Source organism: Amphiprion ocellaris, chromosome 22 (genome assembly GCF_022539595.1).
Source record: "Amphiprion ocellaris isolate individual 3 ecotype Okinawa chromosome 22, ASM2253959v1, whole genome shotgun sequence".
NCBI lineage: Eukaryota > Metazoa > Chordata > Actinopteri > Pomacentridae > Amphiprion > Amphiprion ocellaris.
Window position 1 is genome coordinate 12,523,184 of NC_072787.1, and position 23,198 is coordinate 12,546,381.

Sequence of the window (23,198 nt, forward strand, 5' to 3'; positions counted from 1 at the left end):
CCGTGTTGTTAATTAACATGTGATCTTTTATCTCAAATGCTGATGAAGAAGGGGTTTTTTTTGTGTGCGGGATCTTTGTGGAGAAATCCCCTTTCGGTTTGCTTTCAGCCACGAGTATCTCAGCTGCACAAAAGGAGGAAAAACAAAAGTAACAGCTTTATAGATTAAGAAGTTTTCTTTAATCATTTGGTCTGTGAACTATCAACCGTGATGAAGTGTTTTGGAACAGATTTAATGTATTTGTTGGACAGGATAGATGTGCCCAGGTTGGTGAACACCATAGACGTTACGCCTTGTGCAGTAACTTAGAAGATGGAAAAAAGATGTAACACAAGTGGATTTCAGTAGATAACAGCACATTTTCTGCTTTGGAGTCACTTTTACAACCCTAATTCAAATTCTATTCATTGTTTGGAGAGCATTTCCATGCCATCTGAATCCTTAAAAGTAAATTTGGCATATGCACAAGTATTCTAAATGGCATTTCGTGACTTGACATAAACAATATATGGCACAAATAGTTGAATATTGTATATTAAAACAGCTCTATAAGACTCAAAGTGAAAAAAGTAAGGAATAGACTTGGATTCAGATTTGATAACATGCATTCTGGAAGTCCTTTTCAGTCTAGATTGTCTAGTGGCTGGATTTGGTTGCATTTTCGTTATTGATATTTACTGAACTAATTGTGATTAATGAGAATTACTATCAGGGATTCTGATCAATTAATGGGCAGTTTAAGAATATGAGTGATTTCCCCTCGCTCATCTATTTGCAGCTTCCCTGTCATTTGACAATCACAAGAGGGAGCCATTGAGCTTCTAATTATGCTGTGTTGTGGCTTTGCATCGCCTGACAGCAATGAATTACCGTCTTTTCTTCATCATCTTGCGCACTTTGCTTAATGTGCTGATGCAGGTCTTACCCTGAGTCTTTTGAAAACGCTGTGGTCAGGAGTTTTAGACTCCCTTTAAAATGCAGATGCTGATATATTATCTCCCCATCTCTCTCTGTGTCTGTCTCTGTCTCTCTCTCTCTATCTGGACTCAGTTGGATCATTACCCTCCAGTCAGCTACAACCTCCCAGAGGCCTCAGACACACAGTTCAACATGGTCAAGACGCTGTTCTTGGGCAAAGTCTATGGTGAGTTTGTCACCTCATACAAACTTTTTCTGCTCACTTTTCCCAACACAATTCATATCGTACAGCATGTACACGTACTGCCATTATATATATTGACTGTCACGTGTATCCTCACCCCTCTAACCTCACCATATATTAGTTCGATTAAGCTTTTAGGAGCAGCGAGTTCAAGATTCTAGTGATTTAATACATATTTAGAGTCTTCCTGGTGTACTGAGCTTAAACAGATGTGCACATAAAGAGGCAAACTGAATGTAACTGTATTTAGATCTTTGTCCTATATACTCTATTTTGTTCTCTTTATATAATTTAATGCAAAGATAAACCCTTTTGTATAAAATAAATCTTGGTTTGCTCAGCAGCACTAACAGAAATGAACATTAATGAACAATGACATCAAGAAAAGAGTAAAACACACACAAACACACACACACACACACACACACACACACACACACACACACACACACACTGAAATAATAACATACAAACAATTTCTCCAGTTTCACTGTCTTAGAAAAGAGACTGTACTGATGCGTTTTGTCCACTAGAGAATGCCAGAGGCCTGCAGGGGGACTTTGGTGCATGATTTCATCTGCATCCATGTTTGTCTGTTTGGATGTATGTGATCATTTTTAAATATATAGACAAAAGCTGCTTCCTGTTAATGTATATGCATTAGGATTTAACCATTTGAACCCCAGAACCAGTCACAACACATCACCAGAGTTAAACCCTTTGTCAGAGCCAGAAACTGTAAAAACAGGAAGAACTGTTGTACTGTTAATTTTCCAACTGTTCTTCTGATAATCATGTGTGACAGGCAGTCCAATGCAGAAGTAACCAACACTAATCTTAAAATTGTAATGTTTTATTGAAGAGACTTTATTTTACATGTCTCATTTAAAAGAATGAATTTGTAATAGCCAGATTCTGATTAAAAACAAATTTGAGCTCCTCAGCACAACTGAGAATTCATTAGTTACTCAGCTGTGATCAACAGGAACATGACAAACATTCAGAGATTTTTCAGCTGAACTGGACCCAACTGTGGGCTGTGTTGGCACAGAGCAGATAGGACACAACTGTAGAAAGAAATTTAAAATTTCTGTGGGAATATATATATATAATATGTAAAGTCACTTCATGGAAAGTCATTTTTACTAGTAATGGTAACACCTGTGGGCACCTGGAAAAACACTATATATGAGTTGATTCTGGGATTTTTCAGTTTTTGTAAAGTCAACATGTACATAAATTCACAGCAGTCACACTGCATAGTTCTCTCTGCTTCTTAGCCATGGCTGTGCTCTTTCCATAGAGGTGCAGGACTTGATATTGCAGTAAAAAATGAGGCTACGGTCAGTAAACTGCTTGGGATTCAGAGGGCTAAACTACCTTCATACCTCGTCGCTCAGCATTCCCCTTTCGGAAGGATGCCCACAGTGCTGGACAGTGCTAGAGAATCATTATAACGAGAGTTCTGGATTTTCCCTTCAATATGACTATGCAGGTTTGCCAACCACTATTTTGACTCATTACTTGTAGAAAATAGTGTCAGCAGTGTTGAAATGGTCAAAATGCGGTTCATCATTTTAGTCTGCAGTCTTCAGTTTATGTTTTCCCACTGGACTTACTAAGGTCATGGGTGTTGACAAAGGCCTAAATCATCTGGACAAACACCTTAGGCACCAATTGCTCTAATTATCCCAATATCAATAACCTCTTGCCTTAACCTATTTAGATCTCCATGTGGTAGCTATGGCTATGTATTTTTTTTAACCTTCTGTAGCAAAACATAATATACATTTGATGGATAATAGTATCTTGTTGCACCTTTGTGCATCCTGTTGTATTCTCTGTTCCCTTCTTTTTCCCCTCCTCTCTTTTGTCCTCTACCACAAGTGCAGAGAAAGTCAGTGAGGTTGAAGTAATGGCTGACTTCACTTACCAGCCAGAAGTATCGACTGCAGCACACACCACGAGAACCCCGGGGAATACACAGCCACACACATACACACACACAAGCATATGAACAAGCACATATACACACAAAACACAGCCTTCCATCTTTACCCAACTAACACAGCACAGATGTTTTCAGTACAAACAGGACAAAGTCACCTTACATACCAAAACAGGCCCGATTTTGCTATACACAGCGTGGCACATAAATAGACTGAGTGCACTGAAATTCTACATTGTAGTGAAAATCCTAACTCTAAACCATATAGACAGAAAAAGGATAAAGGCGATAACACTGAAGAAGAAGAGAACAGAAGGGTGACAGAAGTATTGTGATCAGAAAGCAGGAGACAGAGGAAGAAAGCAGGGAGAACAAACCAGGCATTTGAACATCTCATCAGATCTGTTCCATTTCTGTGTTTGGACCGCAGAGACAAGAGAGGCTGTCAGACAGCCCAGCTATCCGACTCTCTATTTCTGGGAGAAAGAGACCCTGTGTTTGGTACAGCACACAAACAGACACACACACTCTGATCACAACGATGTCTCCTCTGTCACCTCACAGTCTGCTGATTGTGGGATGGGATTAGATGGCTTGCAAAAAGATGGAGGAAGCAAAATAAGCAAACAATGAAAACTGGAGAGATGTACAGGAAGGCATGCACAGACACCCAAACATGACTATTAGTAATAGAAAGTGAAGATATGGGTTTTTTTCAGTCAATAGCTCTGTGAACTCACATCAGTGCAGTACTTGTCCATCTACTATAGACTAACTTCTATCAGTCAGCCCATATGTTTAATAACGTTTTATTCATCTGTTCTGTACATTTTGCCTCTGAGCCGCTAGATACAATAATCCACCCCTACAGTGATTAAATATTTTTATTTGCAGATTTTTTTTCTCATGCATTTTATTTGTTTCAAATTAGACTGTTTGAAAAGGACATTTTCTATATTTTTGTCTTGTTCTCTTAGAGCCTGATCCATGGCTGATACATATCATTTCTGGTATATAATCCTTTTAATTCAGTCGACCCAAGCTATCCAAATTAAGAAAATGTGGGAAGACGACATGAGTGCAGAATTCACCGACGATAAATGGAAACACATGCAAGTTTTGGCACACTTTCCTTGCGTTTGTACATTTCTGTGACATACATTTTGTAATACATATTGCAAATACAAAATTTGTTTTCACTACATGACTTGAATAACTGTATTTGGAAGGAACCAAATAACTGGAGTGATTTTATAGGGTAGTATATCTGCACATAGAAACCAGAAAATCATTTAGAACCATATGGTTAAACACTAACAGGTATCCAAACTAGTTTTTTCTTTTAGATGGAACTCACATCTGGCGTTTAGCTCATCAGACGAGTTTTGAATGCTGATTTAAATGTTCAAACCAATTAGGCATGTTCTCTTGTGTACAACTGAAATCATGTTTTTTTTTGTCTGTTTGTTTTTTGCAACCAATCCTTCTCAGTGCTTCTCTCCTGCTCCTCGCTCATTTTACTGAGCACATGTGAAGCCTTTATATCTATATTTATGTCATGTAACGTGTATCCAAGAACCCTTAAATTGGAGAAAATGATGTTTATCAGACAGATTTTCTTGCAGATTAGTCACAGAAAATGTGATTCATGTGAGTTCTCTTTTTATATCAGGCAGCATAAACATGTTGTAGCATGATGTGTATGAGTTCATTTGCCTCACTGCACATCACATTTCCTTTGATGTGACCATCCAACATGCACATTCACAGTGTTGATGCTGAAGCGATATATTCCGCTGCCATAACTGCAATGCAAATGTCTATTTAGAATCTAATATACTGATGATAAATTAGCAAATTGGCAAGATGCTTGTAGCAGATAACAGGACTCTCCTAATTCTAGTACTGTGACATGTTCTGGATTCAAAACTCAAGTCTTCATCCTCAAAATAAGATGTTTTAAAAGCTAATTTTGTATTGCGTTTTTGCTTCCTATGTCAAGCTGAGCCTCTGATATCAGACCTAAGGCTGCTTGTCATAACAGAGCTAAATGATTAGCCAAGGAAATGATGAATCCATCAACAGAAAAAGGGAAGATAATTGGCAACTAGTTGATTAATTGTCATTTTTAAGAGAAAACACCATACACTTCTTATGTCTAGTCTCTGCAATGTGGTCATTTGCTGTTTATCTCAATTCCATATTATCGTAAGATTGCTTCTTTTGAAATTAGAATAGCTGTACAAAGCAAAAGAAACATCAGAAGTCACCTTGGGTTTGTGACAGTTAGTAGACCAAACAAGGACTTGACTGTTAGGGAATAATTGTTACTTGCAGCTGTAGTTAGTATAACTTTTTTCATGCAGACTCATCCAACATACTGCCATCACGCTTGTAATAAAGTCAGCTTCACAATCATGAATTCTGTTGTGTTAACAAAAGTAACCGTTAATGTCCCTCTGGTTTGGAGGTCCAACAACAATGACTATGTTACTGTGTTTATATGATTTCCGTCATTCCGTTTGTTTTTTTTATTATAGCTGCTGGTGTGAATAACTCTGGCTCAGGGTCCTGATATTTGCAGTTTTTGCTGCCAAGGATAATTGTGCTAAAGTAGTATTGATCATGAAGTGCAGGGATGATTTGGCACATGCTATGTGCTTTAGTAATTGCTGCAACCTTAATGTAACAGTATGCTGTGTGTGTGTGTGTGTGTGTGTGTGTGTGTGTGTGTGTGTGTGTGTGTGTGTGTGTGTGTGTGTGTGTGTGTGTGTGTGTGTGTGTGTGTGTGTGTGTGTGTGTGTGTGTGTGTGTGTGTGTGTGTGTGTGTGGGGGGAGGTAACTGTATCCTTACATCAGTGCTTAACAAGAGTTGGGTGAAGGTGTAAGAGCGTATTTCCTTTCATGTATCTATGACGATGTATACTTTTACCACTCTTGTGGAGATATGAATCCATTCGTACATTGTATTACTTGACTGTGCTCCCATAACATAAATAATGGATTCTTAGGTTTAAGTTATGTGTAGGCTAGCAGTGGTTGTGGTTCGGGTAACTCTGTTTGATATAAATGTCCTGTAAGTTAATGTAACGTCCTCTAAAGCGATGATGACACATCTGGGTGTGTGTTTGTGTGGTGGGTGGGTGTGTTGATGTATTGCACAGGGGTCTGGATCTCTGCATCCCAGTGGAATAGATGGGGGGAGATGAGTCATACATCAGCCGGAGCAGCAGGCACACTCCTAACCCCGTCCTCTGTGCCACAAATCTGTCAAGCCTGTGTGTCGGTATGAGCGAATGTGTACGTGGACGGTATGTTGGTGTGTCTATCTAAGGGAATAGATTCAGAGCCAAAGGCAGAGAGCGAGCGATAGAAATAGTGACACTGTGAAAGTGCTATTAAAGACAGATGATTGTAGCCCTGAGGGTTGGTTGTAAAGGACATGTACATCAGTACCGCGCTGAGTTTCTGATTCCTCCCTTCTATTCTTTATTCCCCCTGCCTCTCTTCTTCTGTTAACTCTGTCCACACACATTTAATGTGTCGCTCCCAGTGGGTGCTGCCAATTATTTTCCACAGGCTTTAAGAGTAACACAGCGATCACAAGGTCTAATGGCTTTATTCGGAGGAACTTTGAGGCATAATAGCTCTTATTTGCAATTTTCTCCGGTTTGGCATTTTTATGTGCTTTTATTTTAAATTGGGCTCTTTCTTTTCACTTCAAACACACGTTGACCCTCGAGGAGCATTTCCAGCAGACTATGATGTGAAGCAACTGCCTTTTCTGTGGGGTACTTTTTAAACATTAAGAAACCTGCCCTATAAATAAAGTTTATTCATAAAGTTAATATCCAAACTGCCTGTGCAAGTGAAATCTTGCCAGCACCATAAGCAAAGTCATCGCTGTTTAACCACTAAAACACTAGTCTAATATTACATTAAAACAGCTCTCATCTATCAGGGAATGGATACATTGCCGCTGAGGCTGCCCTGTGGTGTTTGACACTGGTGGATTCTTTGGGTCCTGTGGAGTCTCTCTGGATTTATTCTGTCACATCCCAAGAATGTTTGATTGGATTGGGATCTGGGGAGTTTGGAGGCAGCATCATCACCATCTTTGTCATGTTCCTTGAGCTGTTCGTGAGCCTTTTTATGCCACATGGCAGCAGAACATTGCTTTGTAATCCGATAATCAATGTCAGCCACTTCATCCGTCAGTGGTTTTAATGTTGTCACTGATCGAGTGTGTGTCCATCTGCCAACACACCATCCTTCAGATCGACATAACATAAACATGTCACTTGAAAAATCCAGCTTAAAATCAATCAAGACAATGGATATTTGTTTAATATTAACATAAACTGTCTGTGCTTTTTGATATGTACATATTTTGAGTTTCTTGTCATTAGAAACTGTAAATAAAGGCACTAGAAAGGGAAGAAGATCCCTTCAAATCCTGGATATATGTTCTTCAAACTGTAATATTGGGCCTAATACTTCATTAAATCTTGTGATAAACATAAGAGTATACTTTTAAACAGTATCACAGATGGCCTTGTAAACTGAACAAACTGAACATGACAACTTTTATATTATTAAATTCAATGATTATTATATTTTTGTTATTATATTTATATATTTTGGGAGCAATTTTGCTTGTTTTAACTAAGTTTTTAAAAGAAATATAAGCAGGATAGCACTGAAAGTAGGCCAATTCAGGCCTTCTATAGTAACTGACATCTTGCAGCACGCTGAGAAAAAGGTTTCCTTGAGACACCACTGCATTAATAAATCATTTCATTCGTCTGCTGTCCTGCTGATGATGATTTTTCCGGCTTTTATGGATTCAGCACACCGAGCTATACAATATAGTGAAGCTGAGTGTGTTGATTCTTTAAAACTAACTAATCATGTATACTGCTGACCATTTTCTAAAGCATGAAGTTCATTCAGTTTCCTCCCTTTCTCGGCAGCTTGTCGATGGCTTTCCTTTGTGCCGTGACCTTTGCATAGAGAGCCACAAGACATCCTGTCTCTGATTAAAGCGCTGATGAACCCCGATGTTAGATGAAGCTGATAACACAGGCTACTTTTTCTCCCTTATCTCTCTTCAAGAACTGTATCTCTGATTGGTTCATTCTGTAACCTCTATAATGTCAGTGTGCCTTTTAGAAAAGAGATAAACGTACCTAAGTAAGTGCTCACTACTTTGTGTGTCTGTGTGTGGAAGGATGACATCATGCTGTCCTCTCCTGGCTGTTACCACCACTTGTACTTTAGGCTGGTGAGTCCTGATCCATGCCGGTGTTTGTCCGGGATCCAGGTTTTCTCCAGCTGCTGTGTCAGAGTGGGGGTGGGACTGCACTGCAGAGAGAGATAGAGGGAGGTAGGAATACAGAGAGAGAGAGAGATGCTTGCCAATGTGGTGCTGTGTTAGGAGATCCACATAACAGAGAGGAAGAACGAGTGAAAGAAGAAGCCTCACAAACTGTTTCCAGACACAAACTCCTCTCAGGTACAGTTTTCTGCATGTGTGAACACTAGTGCTGTCTCCATTTGTGTGTGTCCGTGCATATGCATGAGTGCGCCGAGGGTAGTTTTAACAATTCAGCGTGAGTCACTTCAAGGTAAACTGTAAAGTAAATTTGCAGCAGAGGTGGATCCTTTCGTTTTTGTGCTTTGGGGCAAATTTCTAATAATGCAACTGAATTTTCAAGGCAATCCCCCTCCGCTGGATTAATTGGATTGCAGGGAAATTACGCCGAGCCCTGGTGTGTGTCTGAATCAGAGGGAAAAAGGAATCGTCACAGAGAGGGTGATGTTAATTATTATCCGGGTCTGTTCGTTGACACGTCTCAGTCTGTGTTTCTCAGCTTGGCATGTGTACAACCCGACATCCTGATCAAGGATTAAACAAATACACCTGTGTGTGTGTGTGTGTGTGTGTGTGTGTTCGGTATGGGTGGGTGTTGCAAGCACATGTGTATTTTCCACACACAGTCTTAAAGCCTCTTCAGCTCTTATCTGCCTTCCTCTGTTGCTCTGCACCTCCCTCACTGTTGTTTCCCTAATTCATCACCCTGTGTTATCCCCACACACCCCCTCCCCATTCACTGCAGTTCATTTCACTTTGGTTCAGTTCAACGCTGTTTTTCTAGACAGTCATGGGCAAACCACAACATTCAATGTGTGAAGACTGGAAATCACAAACAAAGAGAAGTTGTGCTTTTTTCCTTTTATTTTCAAACTTTGCAGTGGCTCACATGCATGATATTTACACTAAGAAATGAAAGGATGAATATTATTAATACCATAAATCTGAAGAGATTGTAGCAGCACTGTCTTTCTTTCAGTATATCCACTTCTCTTTTCCCCTTCTTTTTCAGTTTATCCCTCCAGCATTTTCTAATTGCCTGCTTGTCTGCCTCCCCCTCTCCCTCTCTTCCTCTCTCTGTCTGGCCCTATGTGTTACCACCAACCAGACGCTGTGCACGTGACTGTGCATGTTACTTATTTGTTTAACTGAGGGCAGATTCATATTAATATTCTTTTGATGTGTCTCAAATGCATCGTACTTTCATTACCCCCACCCCTCCCCTTTTTTTCTTTCTCTCACCCCTAAATCAGCTTCCATTAGTTGCCATGGCAACTGTGTTTGATCTCCTCTACCCCACCCCTCCATCTGAGCACCCTCCTTGTCATCCCATTTCTTTATCACTCTTCGTTTTTTCACCCCCTCTTATCCCCCTCTCACGTCTCTCACCTTTTCCTTCTGGAAGAGGCTGCCACACCCTCCCCCTCTGCTGCTACTATTCTGTCTTCTTTTTATTATCACCCCCCTCATGCAGTTCTATCACTCTAAAACACACACCCCCTCCCCACCTACCCGTTCTCCTCTCCCCACAGCTTTATTCGCCGCCTCACCTTTTGAATTATTCATGTGATGTCACTGGTCACCGTGGTGACACGCCATCAGAAGGTGCAATTCTGTGATCAACATGCTGACCTTGTTGCTGCTGTGACAACGTGTGTGTGTGTGTGTGTGTGTGTGTGTGTGTGTGTGTGTGTGTGTGTGTGTGTGTGTGTGTGTGTGTGTGTGTGTGTGTGTGTGTGTGTGTGTGTGTGTGTGTGTGTGTGTGTGTGTGTGCTTTGTCTAGCTGGGTTTGTCACGGGGTCACATATGGTACAACACAACAGTGGATCTATACATCACATCATGGTACATTTCATTATTACAGTCTCAAGCCAAATGGATTAGCGTCCTTTCGTTTCTAAAGATGAGTGCTGTGTTGGGGACTGTTGGTGTGTATATGTGCCCATGTTTTATTGATCAGCCTGAAAAGCTCCTTAAGATGCCACTAGGGCGAGCAATAAAAGGAATTACAAGGCATAAGATCAGTTTTGTGGTGAATGGCTCGAACATGATGGTATTACTTGTTGAAGTTAATATATTAGTGTGTTATTAAGGATGGACAAACTATCTATTAAAACTTCTTCCTCATAAGACTTAAAAGGTTTGCAACAGAGAGCTGTCCAATAAAAATTAAATGTCCACAATTCCTCTATTTTTGCTAGGGATCACATTAAACAGTGCAAGTTTTTATGTATTTTTGTCCACCTCTTTTTCTTCCATTTGTGCTACATGCATTAAAATCATTAAGGCCTTTTATCAGTGACAAACATTCATATGAAACGTGATGTTTATGAGTAACGTGCATGCTACTTGAACTACAAACATGCTGCTTTCTAATAGAATCGTGTTGGCTATTTGCTGTGTGCATTGCATATGGCATTATATGCAAAGCAGCTTGTTATACTCCCCACAGAGAGCCTATTAGTATTCACACGCAGGCCTCTGCAGTGATCAACACATGCTCACGCATACAGGAGAGAAAGAACTAGTATTCATATTCTGCCTCCATGTTGTTAGCGGTAATCTGCTCACTGCGCTTACTGTACTGCTGTGAGACACTTGTTTCCCTCCTGCGACTGTGTGTCTATCTGCTACACCCCCACACGTATGCAAATTCATACACAGTTCCACACCGTTTTCTAGGTGTGAAGATCTGCTCCTGCAGAACGGGTTAACCAGTGACTCATCAGGCAGGTGATGCTGAGCTGCGGTTCAGTTTGAGAACAGCTTTCCACACATATAAACAGCGTCGGTGCTTCATCCTGACTCTCACGACGTGGTGCATGAAAACTGCAGTCTTTTATTAAGTCTCAGTAGAACTGTTGGCACACACGCACAGACAGTGTTCTGCATGCACACAGTGTAAGTGTCTGTAGGAGGCCTGGTCAGATGATAAATGCGAAGAAGACTCAGATAGCGCTGAGCTCTATTCCTGGCAGCAGAATCAATAGAATACAGACATACATGCTTGTATTGGACCCACTAAAATGGAATAAAGAGACAGAATCACATTATAAGCCACGTCCAGATACTCAGAGCCCCATCATCTAACCTAACAGGATTCATTAAATAAACACACACATGCACGCACAGAACTCCAGTTAGTCATCCCCCTGTTCATATTTTATTGTGGGATTGTCCAAACACTGTCCTCTGGGTGTGGCGCCGTTGTGCGGCAGTGGAGCAGCCGTGCACGGAAAAATTAAAACCCTGGCTTCATCTGTGCCTACGGCAAGAGTTCATGTGAAAGAGTAATGTGTTTTGCAGCTCTGTGGAAGTGTCAAAGACAGTTCTTTTGGAATCGGTCCAGGTTTGTGCCAGAGAGGAGCGTGTCTGAAGATGTTTGTATTATGCACCGTTTGCTGAACTGTAGGTGTTAGAGGGAATTTTTTTTTTTTTATCATTCTGTGTGCTGCCTGCAGTTTCTCTTCTCTCATATCTTCTGTGAAGTGTTTGTGTGTGTCTGTGTACTTGTATTGCTTATGTTGTAGGGACATTAATGTGTCACCCATTGCATAAATCATTCCAGACTTGGTATAAAGGTTGGGATTGTGTGAATAAGCCAGACTTAGAGTTTATTATATTGTTACTTCTTGTGATGATTGATGTGAGCCTGACGTAGACAAACAAGAATTTTCAGTAGATTTAATACTTTTAGGTTGTTTTCGGGCCATATCAAACCACTGCACAGTCGCCTCTTTCCAGCTCCAACTAACTTAGTAAAAAATCAATACTTGTCAACTCTGGGAAATATGCTGTGTGCAACCTGCAAATAGTCTATATAATCCACACACTGAACAGGGTATATTTGACCAGCTGGACTGACCTGCAGTTCAGACGCTGGTTCATCTATGTGTCTTTAAGTAATTCTCTTTGAAAACAAAGAGAGGCGACAATCAAAGGAGAGAGAGGTGGACTGTGAGGCAGAGCTTTAAGTGCACAAGTTGCATTTAAACACGTATACCGGAGTTTATCTGTTTGCAATGGCAATAAGTCAGCCATAATGTAGTCGTCGGAAGTGAAAGTAATGTCTGTCAGGAGGCAAAGTAGCAGACTTGTGCTTTTTGATCATTCTTTCACTTCTTGTTCAGCTTATACAGATCTGGAGTGATGGACAGAGACAAATAAAATTTAAAAAATACAAATAAAACCTCATGTGGGCTCTAATTACCCTTTGTACACAAAGGCATGGTAAAGGCTTCTCAGAACTACTGCTTAAGAGAGTGGAAGGACCAAAGTCTTTTAATGGTGCATCGAAGCAACACAATGGAAGCCATAGAGACCTAAAGTGCTTTCTGCTTTTGTAATGTACAGCATGAAAGCCACAAGCTGTGCTGTAAAATCAGCACCTGAATAGGAGAATGACTACAAAAAAAGCAGGGAAAAAGACAGACAGGGAGACTGTGAGGAGAGGTGGGGGTGGCGATTCATTATTCATCCGATAATTTGACATTAGAGGTCAGAGTCGGTGTGTCTGCCTCCTCCTTCTAGTCATCCTCACTCTCCTGCTTCCAGTTTGGGAAGATTCATGGTCTCACCGTGTGTTTTAAGCTTCTGTCCACTTTTGTTGTCTCCGTGCAGAAACTGGACACATAGACCCAGTCCTCATCGAGCGCTACAACACCCCAGGTTTCATCGGGTGTCTCTCGCGGGTTCAGTTCAACGGAGCCGCCCCACTCAAGTCTGCACTGAGAGCAGTCACGCAAGCTCAGTCCACGCCGACAGCCGGTCAGCCAGACAAAAAGCCTGCAGCTGCCTCACCTGTGTCTTACCAGGGCAAGCTAGTAGAGTCCAACTGTGGGGCGTCACCACTCACCATCCCACCAATGTCTGCTGCAACGGATCCCTGGCATCTGGACAACACAGGTGAGTATTTAACCAGTAGTGCTATAATCCTTCTTCCTCAAATCCTTTATGCAAGAAGCCTTTTGATGCTGCAAAGCCAACTTTTAAAAAAAATTGCATTGCTGTGCCGCTAGCATTGCTGGAGGCGCAACAAATTTAGAGACACACATTGTTATGCATATATGCAGATACACATCCATCACAACATGCACAATAATTGATTCCTTACACGCAAACACACTCTCGCTCTGTTTCCATCGTGCATACATATGTACACACACACAGGCATGACTTCAGTAGTCATGTGTCTTGTGTTGCGTTCGGTTTTCTGAGTGACATTATTCTTGAAGCGGCTATCTTTCTCAGGCTCTGTGCCAACTATGCCTTTGGGAGCACTGAACTCTCCAACATTGATCCAGTCCATCGATCTGGACTGCAGGTTCTGCTTCCACCATTATTTATTTTGCCTTACATTTTCTATAGATAGCACTAATCTATAATTCAACCAGATTTCCCTCCATCCCTCATCTGTAATGGTAATTGTGGGGATTTGCAATAGTTTTTTTTATTGTTTTCTCATCCCCCTTTTCCTGTTATTCCATTTCTCAGTTTTTTATTTCACTTGTCATCTCCTGACTTTTCCTGTTTGACCTTGTCTCGTGTTTTCAGATTCATTGTATTTCCGACATTATATCCAAGCACATGCAAGTAGCTGAAATACCAAAATGTCCTCCTCTTCTACTTTTGATTCTTACTCATGCTCTTGACTTCCCTGGAGGACTCTGGGTAATACAGTCAGCTGCAGAAATAGCAGCCATCTTATTCCAGGGTGATGTTTTGTGCGACTGTATGTGTATATTCAGGTTTCGTGTGCACAGAACTGCTGGATTAAACATGTCTGCATTTCCATCCCCTGAAACAAAATAAGAATTGAGGAAAACGACACAATGTGTTATTGGAGATATCAACAGCACCGTATTTCTCCTTTTCACTCACCACCCCCTCCGCTTATCTCAACCTCGGATTTCTCCATCCACTCATTTACTCTCCACTTCTGTGCATCGAGGGAGAACCCGAGCAATTAGATTATGGCTCTACACAGAGAATTAAAGTGGGCAGACAGAAGCAGCAGGTGTTATTAACCTGTTAGCCTCTGATGGATCTTTAATGAAATGCATGAAACAATGCAGCCATACATTAAAGTAAACAGCTCCCCAAAGGATGATATGTATCCATCTAGTTGACCTTCTCATGTATGCATTCAGTGAAGCTGTAGGCTGCATAGAAGAAAGCAAGCACCGGTTCTGTCCTCCTGCATTAGTACATTACAGTGTGTTACAGTTTTTTCTTCAGTGTTGAAAAGCCGAACATTGTCATTATAAATCACCAGAAGTTATGCGTGAAATTGTTCCTTGTGACTTTTTACTGCTATAAAAAGATCATTTCTGTGGTGCTGTAGGCAGAACTGTGACATGTTGGTATTTTCCTGACCTTCTAACACTCTGCCCATCTGTTATGGGCACAGACTGATCTAGAGTAGCTGCTTTTGTTATGTAAGTTAAAACTTAGCCATTGTTTCTTTTGCTCTTTGTCTGTGTTTTTAGATGCAGAGTTCCCCTTCAATGAGGAGAGAGTGATTCCTGATGGAGTCAACAGGGACTCAGCCATCATTGGAGGTACATCATTACATCAGAGCTGTCTATAAAATATATTGTAAGATTTTCAATATGTCTCAATGTAAGAAACCCTAAATGCAAAAAGCTAATAATTATAATATTATATTATTATAATTATAATTTCACAGAAACTAAGGTGACATATTTAAAATATGTGTTTTTGTGTAGCAGATTCTTATATTTGACAAGCTAGAACCAAGGGATATTTGACACTCATTAGATTCATTATTTAAGCAAATCAGTGAATCAGCTAATTATTTTGGCTCCACACTGAAAGTTTCAAAGTCGGCTGCTTGGTTGGAGCAAGCCACATTATTCCAAGTGCTTCATGGGCAATGATTATTAATAATAATAATAAGAAGAAGAAGAAGAAGAAGAAACATGGAGAAGGTAAAATGCAAAATACTGCTGAATAAAATACATTTATTAAATTAGATAAATCAGAAACAGCGCAGAGAAGCTGTATGAAGTGCACACATATTTTATAGAATAATTAAAGCTTATTGACTAAAACAGTATAAAAAGACAAAAGGTGACAAAAATACAACCATATAGAATCATGTATACAATAAAATAGAAAAAAATGATTAGAATCATGTGAAGAAACTGCAGACAACTTTAATAAAAGTACAGGCTTTATAATAAAACTGAGTACTTTAAAACGTGAACCAAAGAGCTGTTCTCAACTTATTTTTAAAAATGGCTACATTTTGTGCAAATCTAAGTTCCAAGCAGAGCAGGTTCCAGCAGTGAGCAGCATAATGACTTAACACCAATTTACTGAATTCTGGAAAGAGTTTTCAGACTTGTACTCAACAGACACATCTAATTCAATTCAGTTCAATTTTATTTATATAGCGCCAATTACAGGTCAAATTGTGTCAAGACGCTTTACAGAACCCATATGCCTGACCCCCAGAGCAGCCCTTAGGCGACAGTGGAAAGAAAAACACCCTTTTAACAGGGAAGAAACCTTGAGCAGAACCCAGCTCTTTATGTGGGGGGACCCATCTGCTGCTGGCCGGCAGGTTGAGAGGGACAGAAGAGGTAGAGAGGTAGAGGTAGAGATGTAGAGATATAGCGAGATGTAGAGGTACAGGGGAAAAGAGGTAGAGGGGGAGGAATGTAAAATATATCACAATACATCTGTGATATATTTGGGGCCCAAACCCTTTAGAGACTTATGGACATTAAGTAGAGGTTTAAATTAAATTTTATGTTTCACTGGAAGCAAGTGCAGGGATCTAAAAGTCTGAGTAATGTGTTCTTTCTTCTTGTCAGTATTCTAGAATGAGTTGCAAATGGTCTAATGGTCTTATTAGGGAGGCCAGTAAGGACCACTCTACAAATCATAAAAGCATGAAGGAGTTGTTCTAAATCTTGCCAGAATTAGCTACAGGTAAGTCCTAGCAGTGACTGAAAATGTACAATAACACATATATGACGTCTGTCTCCTCTGCAGGTATCATTGCGGTGGTGATCTTCACCATCTTATGTACTCTGGTGTTCCTGATCCGCTACATGTTCCGTCACAAAGGCACCTACCACACCAACGAGGCCAAGGGCAGCGGGGAATCCGCCGCGGAATCGGCAGACACGGCCATCATCGGCACCGACAACCCAGAGACCATCGACGAGTCAAAGAAGGAGTGGTTCATCTAACGGCCGGTGATGGAACTCTGGGGGAGGAAGCGATTTGTTCGACCATCAGTTGCCACAGAGATGGAGAGGGTCTAATTAAATGACTAATCACAGGAGAGATGGAGCGTCGGCTACTCTAATAGGACAATTATCTCCGAGAGAAGGCGGGGATGTGGGAAAGACGTGTACAGAAATCTTTTTTGTTCGTTTGTTTGTTTTGGGTTTTTTTTATATATATATAAATGCAGAGTATTAGAAAAAGAAGAGGGACACTAATTCTGCAGAGCACAGCTATAAGAGACTGTACATGTATATACTAACCGGCTTGTCCTTCTTTGTATTGTGCTTGGGAGTTTTCAGGAGTCCTTTGAATACTGTATATGACAAATAATTATACTTACTGGGTCGTGTGATAGCGAAGATTTATTGCCAGTCCCTGTTGCGTTTTGATTTTATATTTTATCAAAAATCTTATATCAAAAATGATCAAATCAACAAGCCAAACCCTTTCTTTGTTTTTCAAGCTGTGGATGCACCAGTCTGTCAACACTCATATCCGTCAAATGACGTGCCACTTATACTATGGTAATATAGAGCTGAATGTGGATGCCAAAAGTCACTTTGTAAATACAGTATTTTGTGTTAGTTTCTCTTTTTCTCAAAAGATTTATTCAGAGTCCAATACATAAACACTAATGAGAAGTTTCATATCTATATTACAGTGATATCATACATCTGTCCATTACGTTATTTATGTGTGAAATACAGAGTTTTATGTTTAAATGTTATGACATGCGATTGTACGGGACATTCCTTTCTGTGGAAAGGCAGAGAGGGGTTTCTCAGAGCATGATGGGAAATCATGACACTCCATGGTTGGTTCAGGTCATCGCGGCAGCTTTCTTTGAATTTGGAATAGGAGAAACCAGTGAGCCTTTACTGATTCAGACTTGAGCGGTCGGTTTGTTTCTTTGCCAAACACTTGAGTCTTACGCCAGATTTTTGCATTTAATGTCCGACTTTGAGTTCACGAGGTTTCTGTTCTGCATATCTGCACATCTCTGACTGACATTGGGCTGGTGATTCACAGCGCGTGCATGCATCTGTGCGTTTATGTGTAGGTCAAATATTGGACGAAACAAGTGCCAGAAGAGACGAGATGAGATGGAACAACTTGACTGAAACTTAATGAGTTTTACTGATGAGCTAAACTCCATGCATAAAGCGGCCGAAGCAGCATGAAACAGCAAAAAACAAATCAGTTAATCTCGAGGTTAAGATAATTGGCTTGTTAATCCGTTGTGCCTTCAAGGTGTTGAGCTGTTTCGCCTTGCCTCGCACTACTGAACACGAACTTCCAACAAAAACTTGACCGCTACTGCATGAAATGATCTGAGTTTTCAGGTGTTTTTATGTTTCCTGGTTCAAATGGTGCTGCGTTCAGTTACCCGCAAATCTCAATCAAAGCTTGATTTTGAATTCAGAACGCTTGGGTGAAAAACAAAAACTTTCTCTCAAATCTTAACGAAGGCAGACTTGTGGCAGGAGCAGCTTTATTGACGCACAGGAGAGCTGCATGCTATACAACACAAAGCGTTTACATCTCCCCTCTGTGACGCACATACACACACAAACATGTGTGTTCGATAAAGCACGGGTCAAGGCTGTTTTGTTCAATTCCACGAGCAACATGCTAAGAATGAGGAGGCAGCTGCTTTGTGAACTGAGCTTCACTCTACAGTGCCGCTGTTGTCCAACATGCATTCAAAAGATGTGCAAGTTCTAGTTTCTAACCATGTTTTTTTTCTTTCCTGTCAGTTCTATTTACCTACATGTTTACCTTAAAGTGACATTTACAGAATAGTCTGTTACCAGCTGCCAACTTTGTTATTTTGTTGTGAATTTGCTTACTTTTTATGTGTATCTGTTTGGTTACATTGCTCCTATGGCACTCTTCCATGAATGATTTTGTACATCATCATCATCGTCATCACCTCATGGTTGAGTGTTAACTGTACATCACTTTATCAGACATTAGGGTAGCTGGTGAGCTCAGCCTGCCTTCTACTGAGGCCTCAAAGAAGACTTTCTCTGTCCTCACATCACATCCTTTCAGGCAAATAAGCGACTCTACTTTCTATTTTCTCTTTTTTTTTTCTTTTTTTTGTTAATTTAATTCCTCAGACGATACATAAACACACACCCTTGATATGTGGTTTGAACGTAACAAAGATTATAATGGATTATCAGCACCGACAGACAAAACCATAACCCATATGTTTTGCTTTCGGTTCTACTGAGTTCAATAAAGAGTGTTTGGTCTTTAATATCAGTCTTTTTTCTTTGATGGTGTATGGACATCTTCAAATGTGCACGGCATCATGATGCAGAAAACAGGATAAGATATTAATGGAACATCTTGCAGTTTAACCATGTACCAATTTGATGTCTAATCTGGGTAATTGTGGCAAAAATCCTATTTTTGACGTTTTATAAACAAACCGACAGAATGCTCGGTAGCTTCACTGCAGTATATTCCATAATATTTTTTGAATTATCTGGGTTTTCCTTTATATAATCAGACAATTAAGTCCGAAATTTATGTTGAGAAAGAACAAATTTGGTGTCTAATCTAGAATGCATGAGTGCCTCGCTGCAGTATATTCCATTATATTTGGAATCATTTGTGTTTTCCTTTAAATAATTAGACATTTTTTAACACAGACAGGGACAAACTTTTGCATAAAAGTTCACCAAGGTTCAGAAAAACTAAGAGTCTGCTGTCAGTGTCACATGTCCCCCCTAATAATAAAATGAAATCTACACCTATGAATCTCACTTTAACTCCGTCACAACACTGAAATCTGTTTGATTTCTTCCAAATGATGCTACAAGGGCTGTGAATCTGACTGGCTGTCCCTGCTTCATTTTAAACTATTTAAGTGAACGGGCCATATGATTAAAAAAAAAAAGGAAAACATAATTTGGGAGATCAAAGATGGAGTATGCGAATTATTTTGAATAAAGATTAAAATACCTCCAGAGAAAGAGAGTTAGAGATGGTGAGGTGAGAGAAAATTGGACTCTGAGTGAGAGGTCATCACAGCTACAATGACTGTTAAAACTGGGTCACTTAAGCTGCAATTATGGTTGAAATAACCGAATTTATTGTCCTTTTTTTTTTTTTTTTTTTTTTTTTTTGCTTCATTTGTGACATACTGCCCTCTTGTGGATACATGGTGCAAGCTCTGGGAACAAATTTTTTGTAAGAGGAATTGTGCACTGCAGTCTAAAAACGCTCAGAAGACAAGAAGTTTTATGGAATCAGAAGTAAGTACACTAATAAATAAGTTGAAAAAGTTAAATACACTACATAATGAGAGAGTAAAAAAACATAAATACAAAGCAACACTTATTTTTACAGGCAAGTATAGAGAAGTCTTCTTAAATCTTATTATTATGTGAGAGCCAGTACAAATCCAGTACTGTTACTCTGGAATTAAACCACCCTGTAATTAGTTTATATGATGACATTTCATTATGTTCATCCATAAAGTCCTGATCTAAACCATATGCGCTGCAACCGCATATGTACATAGTCTCATCAGTAACCCTTCTGATGAACACTATGCACTCTACTAATGCACAATGTAGTTTAATAGCAGCTTTTATAACAGTTAACCAATAGGGGGCAATATGTAACATCAATGTAGTACCAATGTGGCTTCCAGAAGTTCACAGACTTGAATTTCTGACCACTAAAAGAAAAACTCTGAACTCACAAACATTGTTTTAATAGTTTTAAGTTCATTTTAATAAAAGAAAAAAACACTACAAAAGAAATCAGCAGTTACAAAACACACCAACAGCTTATACATTCTTACTTTTTCCTTCCCTTTTTTTCTCACAATCAGCCCTTTGTTCTTCCAATATGATGCCACAGTTAATGCAAAAGTTGGGAGATGCATGAAATCTGAACCGGGACCAGGGTTGGTCTTTGGTATGTAGCGGGGATTAGTGGGAAATGCTTGAGTTTCTTGCCCCAAGTGTAGCTTTGTGATGCCGCACACATCACAGTGAGGAAGGGGACAAGACTCCGCCGTGAGATGAAAGCCTGGCACTTGCTAAAAGACGGCGAGATGAAGGGCAGAGGATGGAGGATGGGGACGCTTCAGGGCTCGGGACACTCGGCTGGAACAACACATGTGAGGAAGAAAGTGAGCAAAGATTTGAAGCACTTACACAATCGATCACAGTGCATTTATAATGAAAAAGGTCTTCTTGGATTTTTCTGCTTTGATAACTTACCATTCTTTGGCAGGATAACGATGTTGTCAGCCAGGATGCCAGTGTCCAAAGAGAACTGCGTGAACTTCTGCTGCAGGACAACACTGGTATCAGGAGTACGACCTGCAAACACAGAGTGAGTCCTTAAACACTCACCAAATTCCAATTGCACCAACCACCGAATGTAAAATGCTTTCCCAGAGGGCTGCTGTGATGCTAATGAGCAGAACTTACTGTAAAGCTTGTTGAAGACCTCAGACACGCCGTCCTTTGTCTTGATGGTGTGGACCAGAGCATAGTCATCGTACACAACATCAACAATGCGCATGTCGTTGTCATTGTTCCAAGCTGAGGAATGCAGAAATAGCAAAGTCATGCTGTTAAACTGCTGTCTTTATGTCTCTCCTGTGTGTCTTAGTGTTTGCCTGCTGTCTACTCACCCTGGCTACGGAAGGTGAAGCGTCCAGGGGTTTCAGTTTTCTTAGCAAGGTGAGTCATTCTCCAGCAGGTACCATCAGCACTGGAAAAAAAGAGAGAAACCAGAGTCAGTTCATTTGTTAATCTTCCTAAAAAACTAACCACCAGGATGTTTTATTTTGATAGCAATCACTCACTTCAGGTTGGAATAAGAGAGGTCCAGGTCTCCTCCTTCAGTTGGCACTAACTGAGAAACGCCCGACTTCATCGATGCCTTTTGATTCACAAACCACTGAGCGTTGGTAGCACAGCCAACCATGTACCACTTGCCTGCCATCTAAAAGAAAGACAGAAGGGGGATGATGAATATTCTTCTCACTCAATCAATCAATGAGTAGAAGTTAAGAAATTATCTAAACTGCACATTCACTACATCCCTGCTTTTTTGCATATTCCTGAAAGTAACATTTGCTCAGTTTTTTGATTGCATCAAGCATATCAAGCAGCCACAGATACTCAATAACTCTTTCTTCAACTTTTTCCTGTTGTTTTAAAAAAAGTTCTCTCTTTCTCCTACCATCTCCAGGTTGAAGTCTTTCACAGGCATGACATCTGCACAGACAGCCAGCGTGCACATTAAGGCAGCCAGCATCTTCAGCAGTGTGTTCCTCATGGTTTCTTCTTAGTATGTTCTGAGCTTCTCTCCGGCAGATCAGGTCGATGTAACATGGTAAGGCCAGTGGAGGCTTCTTATATGCTCTGTCTCCTCCCTCCCCCCGATCCCTCCCTCCCTCCCTCCTGCCGCTACCTTCTGCATTACAAAAACTCTCTGGCCTTCGCCCAGTCGCCTCCAAATCACTGGCGTTACACAACTGGCACGTGTGGACGGAGAAGGTGAGGAGGGGAGGTGAGGAGAAGGGGAGCAGTTGGTGCATAATGGGGTTCTTTTAGCACCACTCCCCTTCTCTCCCCTCCTCCCTCCATCACAAATGGTTTAAGGCATGACCGGCCTATCAAAACAGCTGTTTGTTTGGTAAGAGTGCAAATGTCTTCACCATATGGCACATGGAAGCCCCACAAAATGCACCAGAAACAAGAGATCAGGAAGACTTCTGCAAATCTCCAGGAGCCCATCTGGGAGCCACTGAACTCCATCTGAATAGATATCAAAGCGTTTCACAGTTTGCTGGATAATTAACCAATTGCAGTGAATATTAAATGCATGGCCAGGAGCTGTGCAGCAGTGATATTTAAGGACTCCACAGTGAAAACCAGCTCTACTATTTGTAATAAATAACCAGTGATTTGATCCCACTTTGCGTTCACACAGATCACTTTTCATTTTGAGTCTTAATAGTTTCATAAAACTTTCAAAGCATGGAGAAGGAGCAAACTCAGTTTTATAACAACTGATTGATCAGGGAGACTTGAATGAACCACATCATCTTGTCTGACATAAAATGTTGCATTGATCTCTGCTTATTGAGAAAGTAACTCCCTTTAATCCATTACATTGTGCGACACTTTGTATAATTCACAATGCCTAATACATTAAGTGCTGATTAGCAGTGAATTCTGCACAGCTCCCTTTGTTAGGAGACTAGACAGGCACTGGCTTGCAATCAGCTGGTTATGTAACACACACACATACACACAAACACACACGTGCTGGGTGGAGCCAGGGGGAAGCTGTAAAGGGGTGCATTTGGTAACCTAGTTTTATAACCAAACTCTCACAACCCCTTTTGTGCTTCACATCTGTGTCTAATTATCTCCGGCCACAACCCCCATCCCCTTATTTTGTGTCCT

General features: G+C 40.5%; 2 protein-coding genes across 3 annotated transcripts in view; one reads left to right on the plus strand and one right to left on the minus strand.

The window, feature by feature from the left end:
* Positions 1-19,012, plus strand: part of cntnap2a (contactin associated protein 2a) — a 365,865-nt gene extending 346,853 nt beyond the window's left edge. For both annotated transcript variants that reach the window (XM_035948975.2, XM_023272089.3), the window contains 4 exons: positions 1,051-1,144; positions 13,105-13,389; positions 14,973-15,044; positions 16,507-19,012. In XM_035948975.2, coding sequence (XP_035804868.2) covers positions 1,051-1,144; positions 13,105-13,389; positions 14,973-15,044; positions 16,507-16,706 — 651 coding nt within the window. In that variant the 3' untranslated portion in view covers positions 16,707-19,012. The remainder of the gene's footprint in view (positions 1-1,050; positions 1,145-13,104; positions 13,390-14,972; positions 15,045-16,506) is intronic.
* Positions 19,013-20,472: 1,460 nt separating this feature from the next.
* ptgdsb.1 (prostaglandin D2 synthase b, tandem duplicate 1) lies at positions 20,473-22,127 on the minus strand. Its single transcript, XM_023272091.3, has 6 exons — positions 21,967-22,127; positions 21,587-21,726; positions 21,413-21,492; positions 21,207-21,320; positions 20,994-21,095; positions 20,473-20,876 (listed from the first exon to the last, which is right to left on the minus strand). The coding sequence occupies exons 1-6, from the start codon at positions 22,060-22,062 to the stop codon at positions 20,857-20,859; spliced, it is 552 nt and encodes a 183-aa protein (XP_023127859.2). The 5' UTR covers positions 22,063-22,127; the 3' UTR covers positions 20,473-20,856.
* Positions 22,128-23,198: the final 1,071 nt, after the last annotated feature.

Excerpts from the sequence above, each read along its gene's own strand:
- ptgdsb.1 (XM_023272091.3), bottom strand. The coding sequence starts at position 22,062 with ATGAGGAACACACTGCTGAAGATGCTGGCTGCCTTAATGTGCACGCTG. Across the intron at positions 21,493-21,586 it reads CTCTCTTATTCCAACCTGAA|TGCTGATGGTACCTGCTGGA; the intron begins GTGAGTGATTGC and ends CTTTTTTTCCAG. Across the intron at positions 20,877-20,993 it reads CGTTATCCTGCCAAAGAATG|CCGAGTGTCCCGAGCCCTGA; the intron begins GTAAGTTATCAA and ends GTGTTGTTCCAG.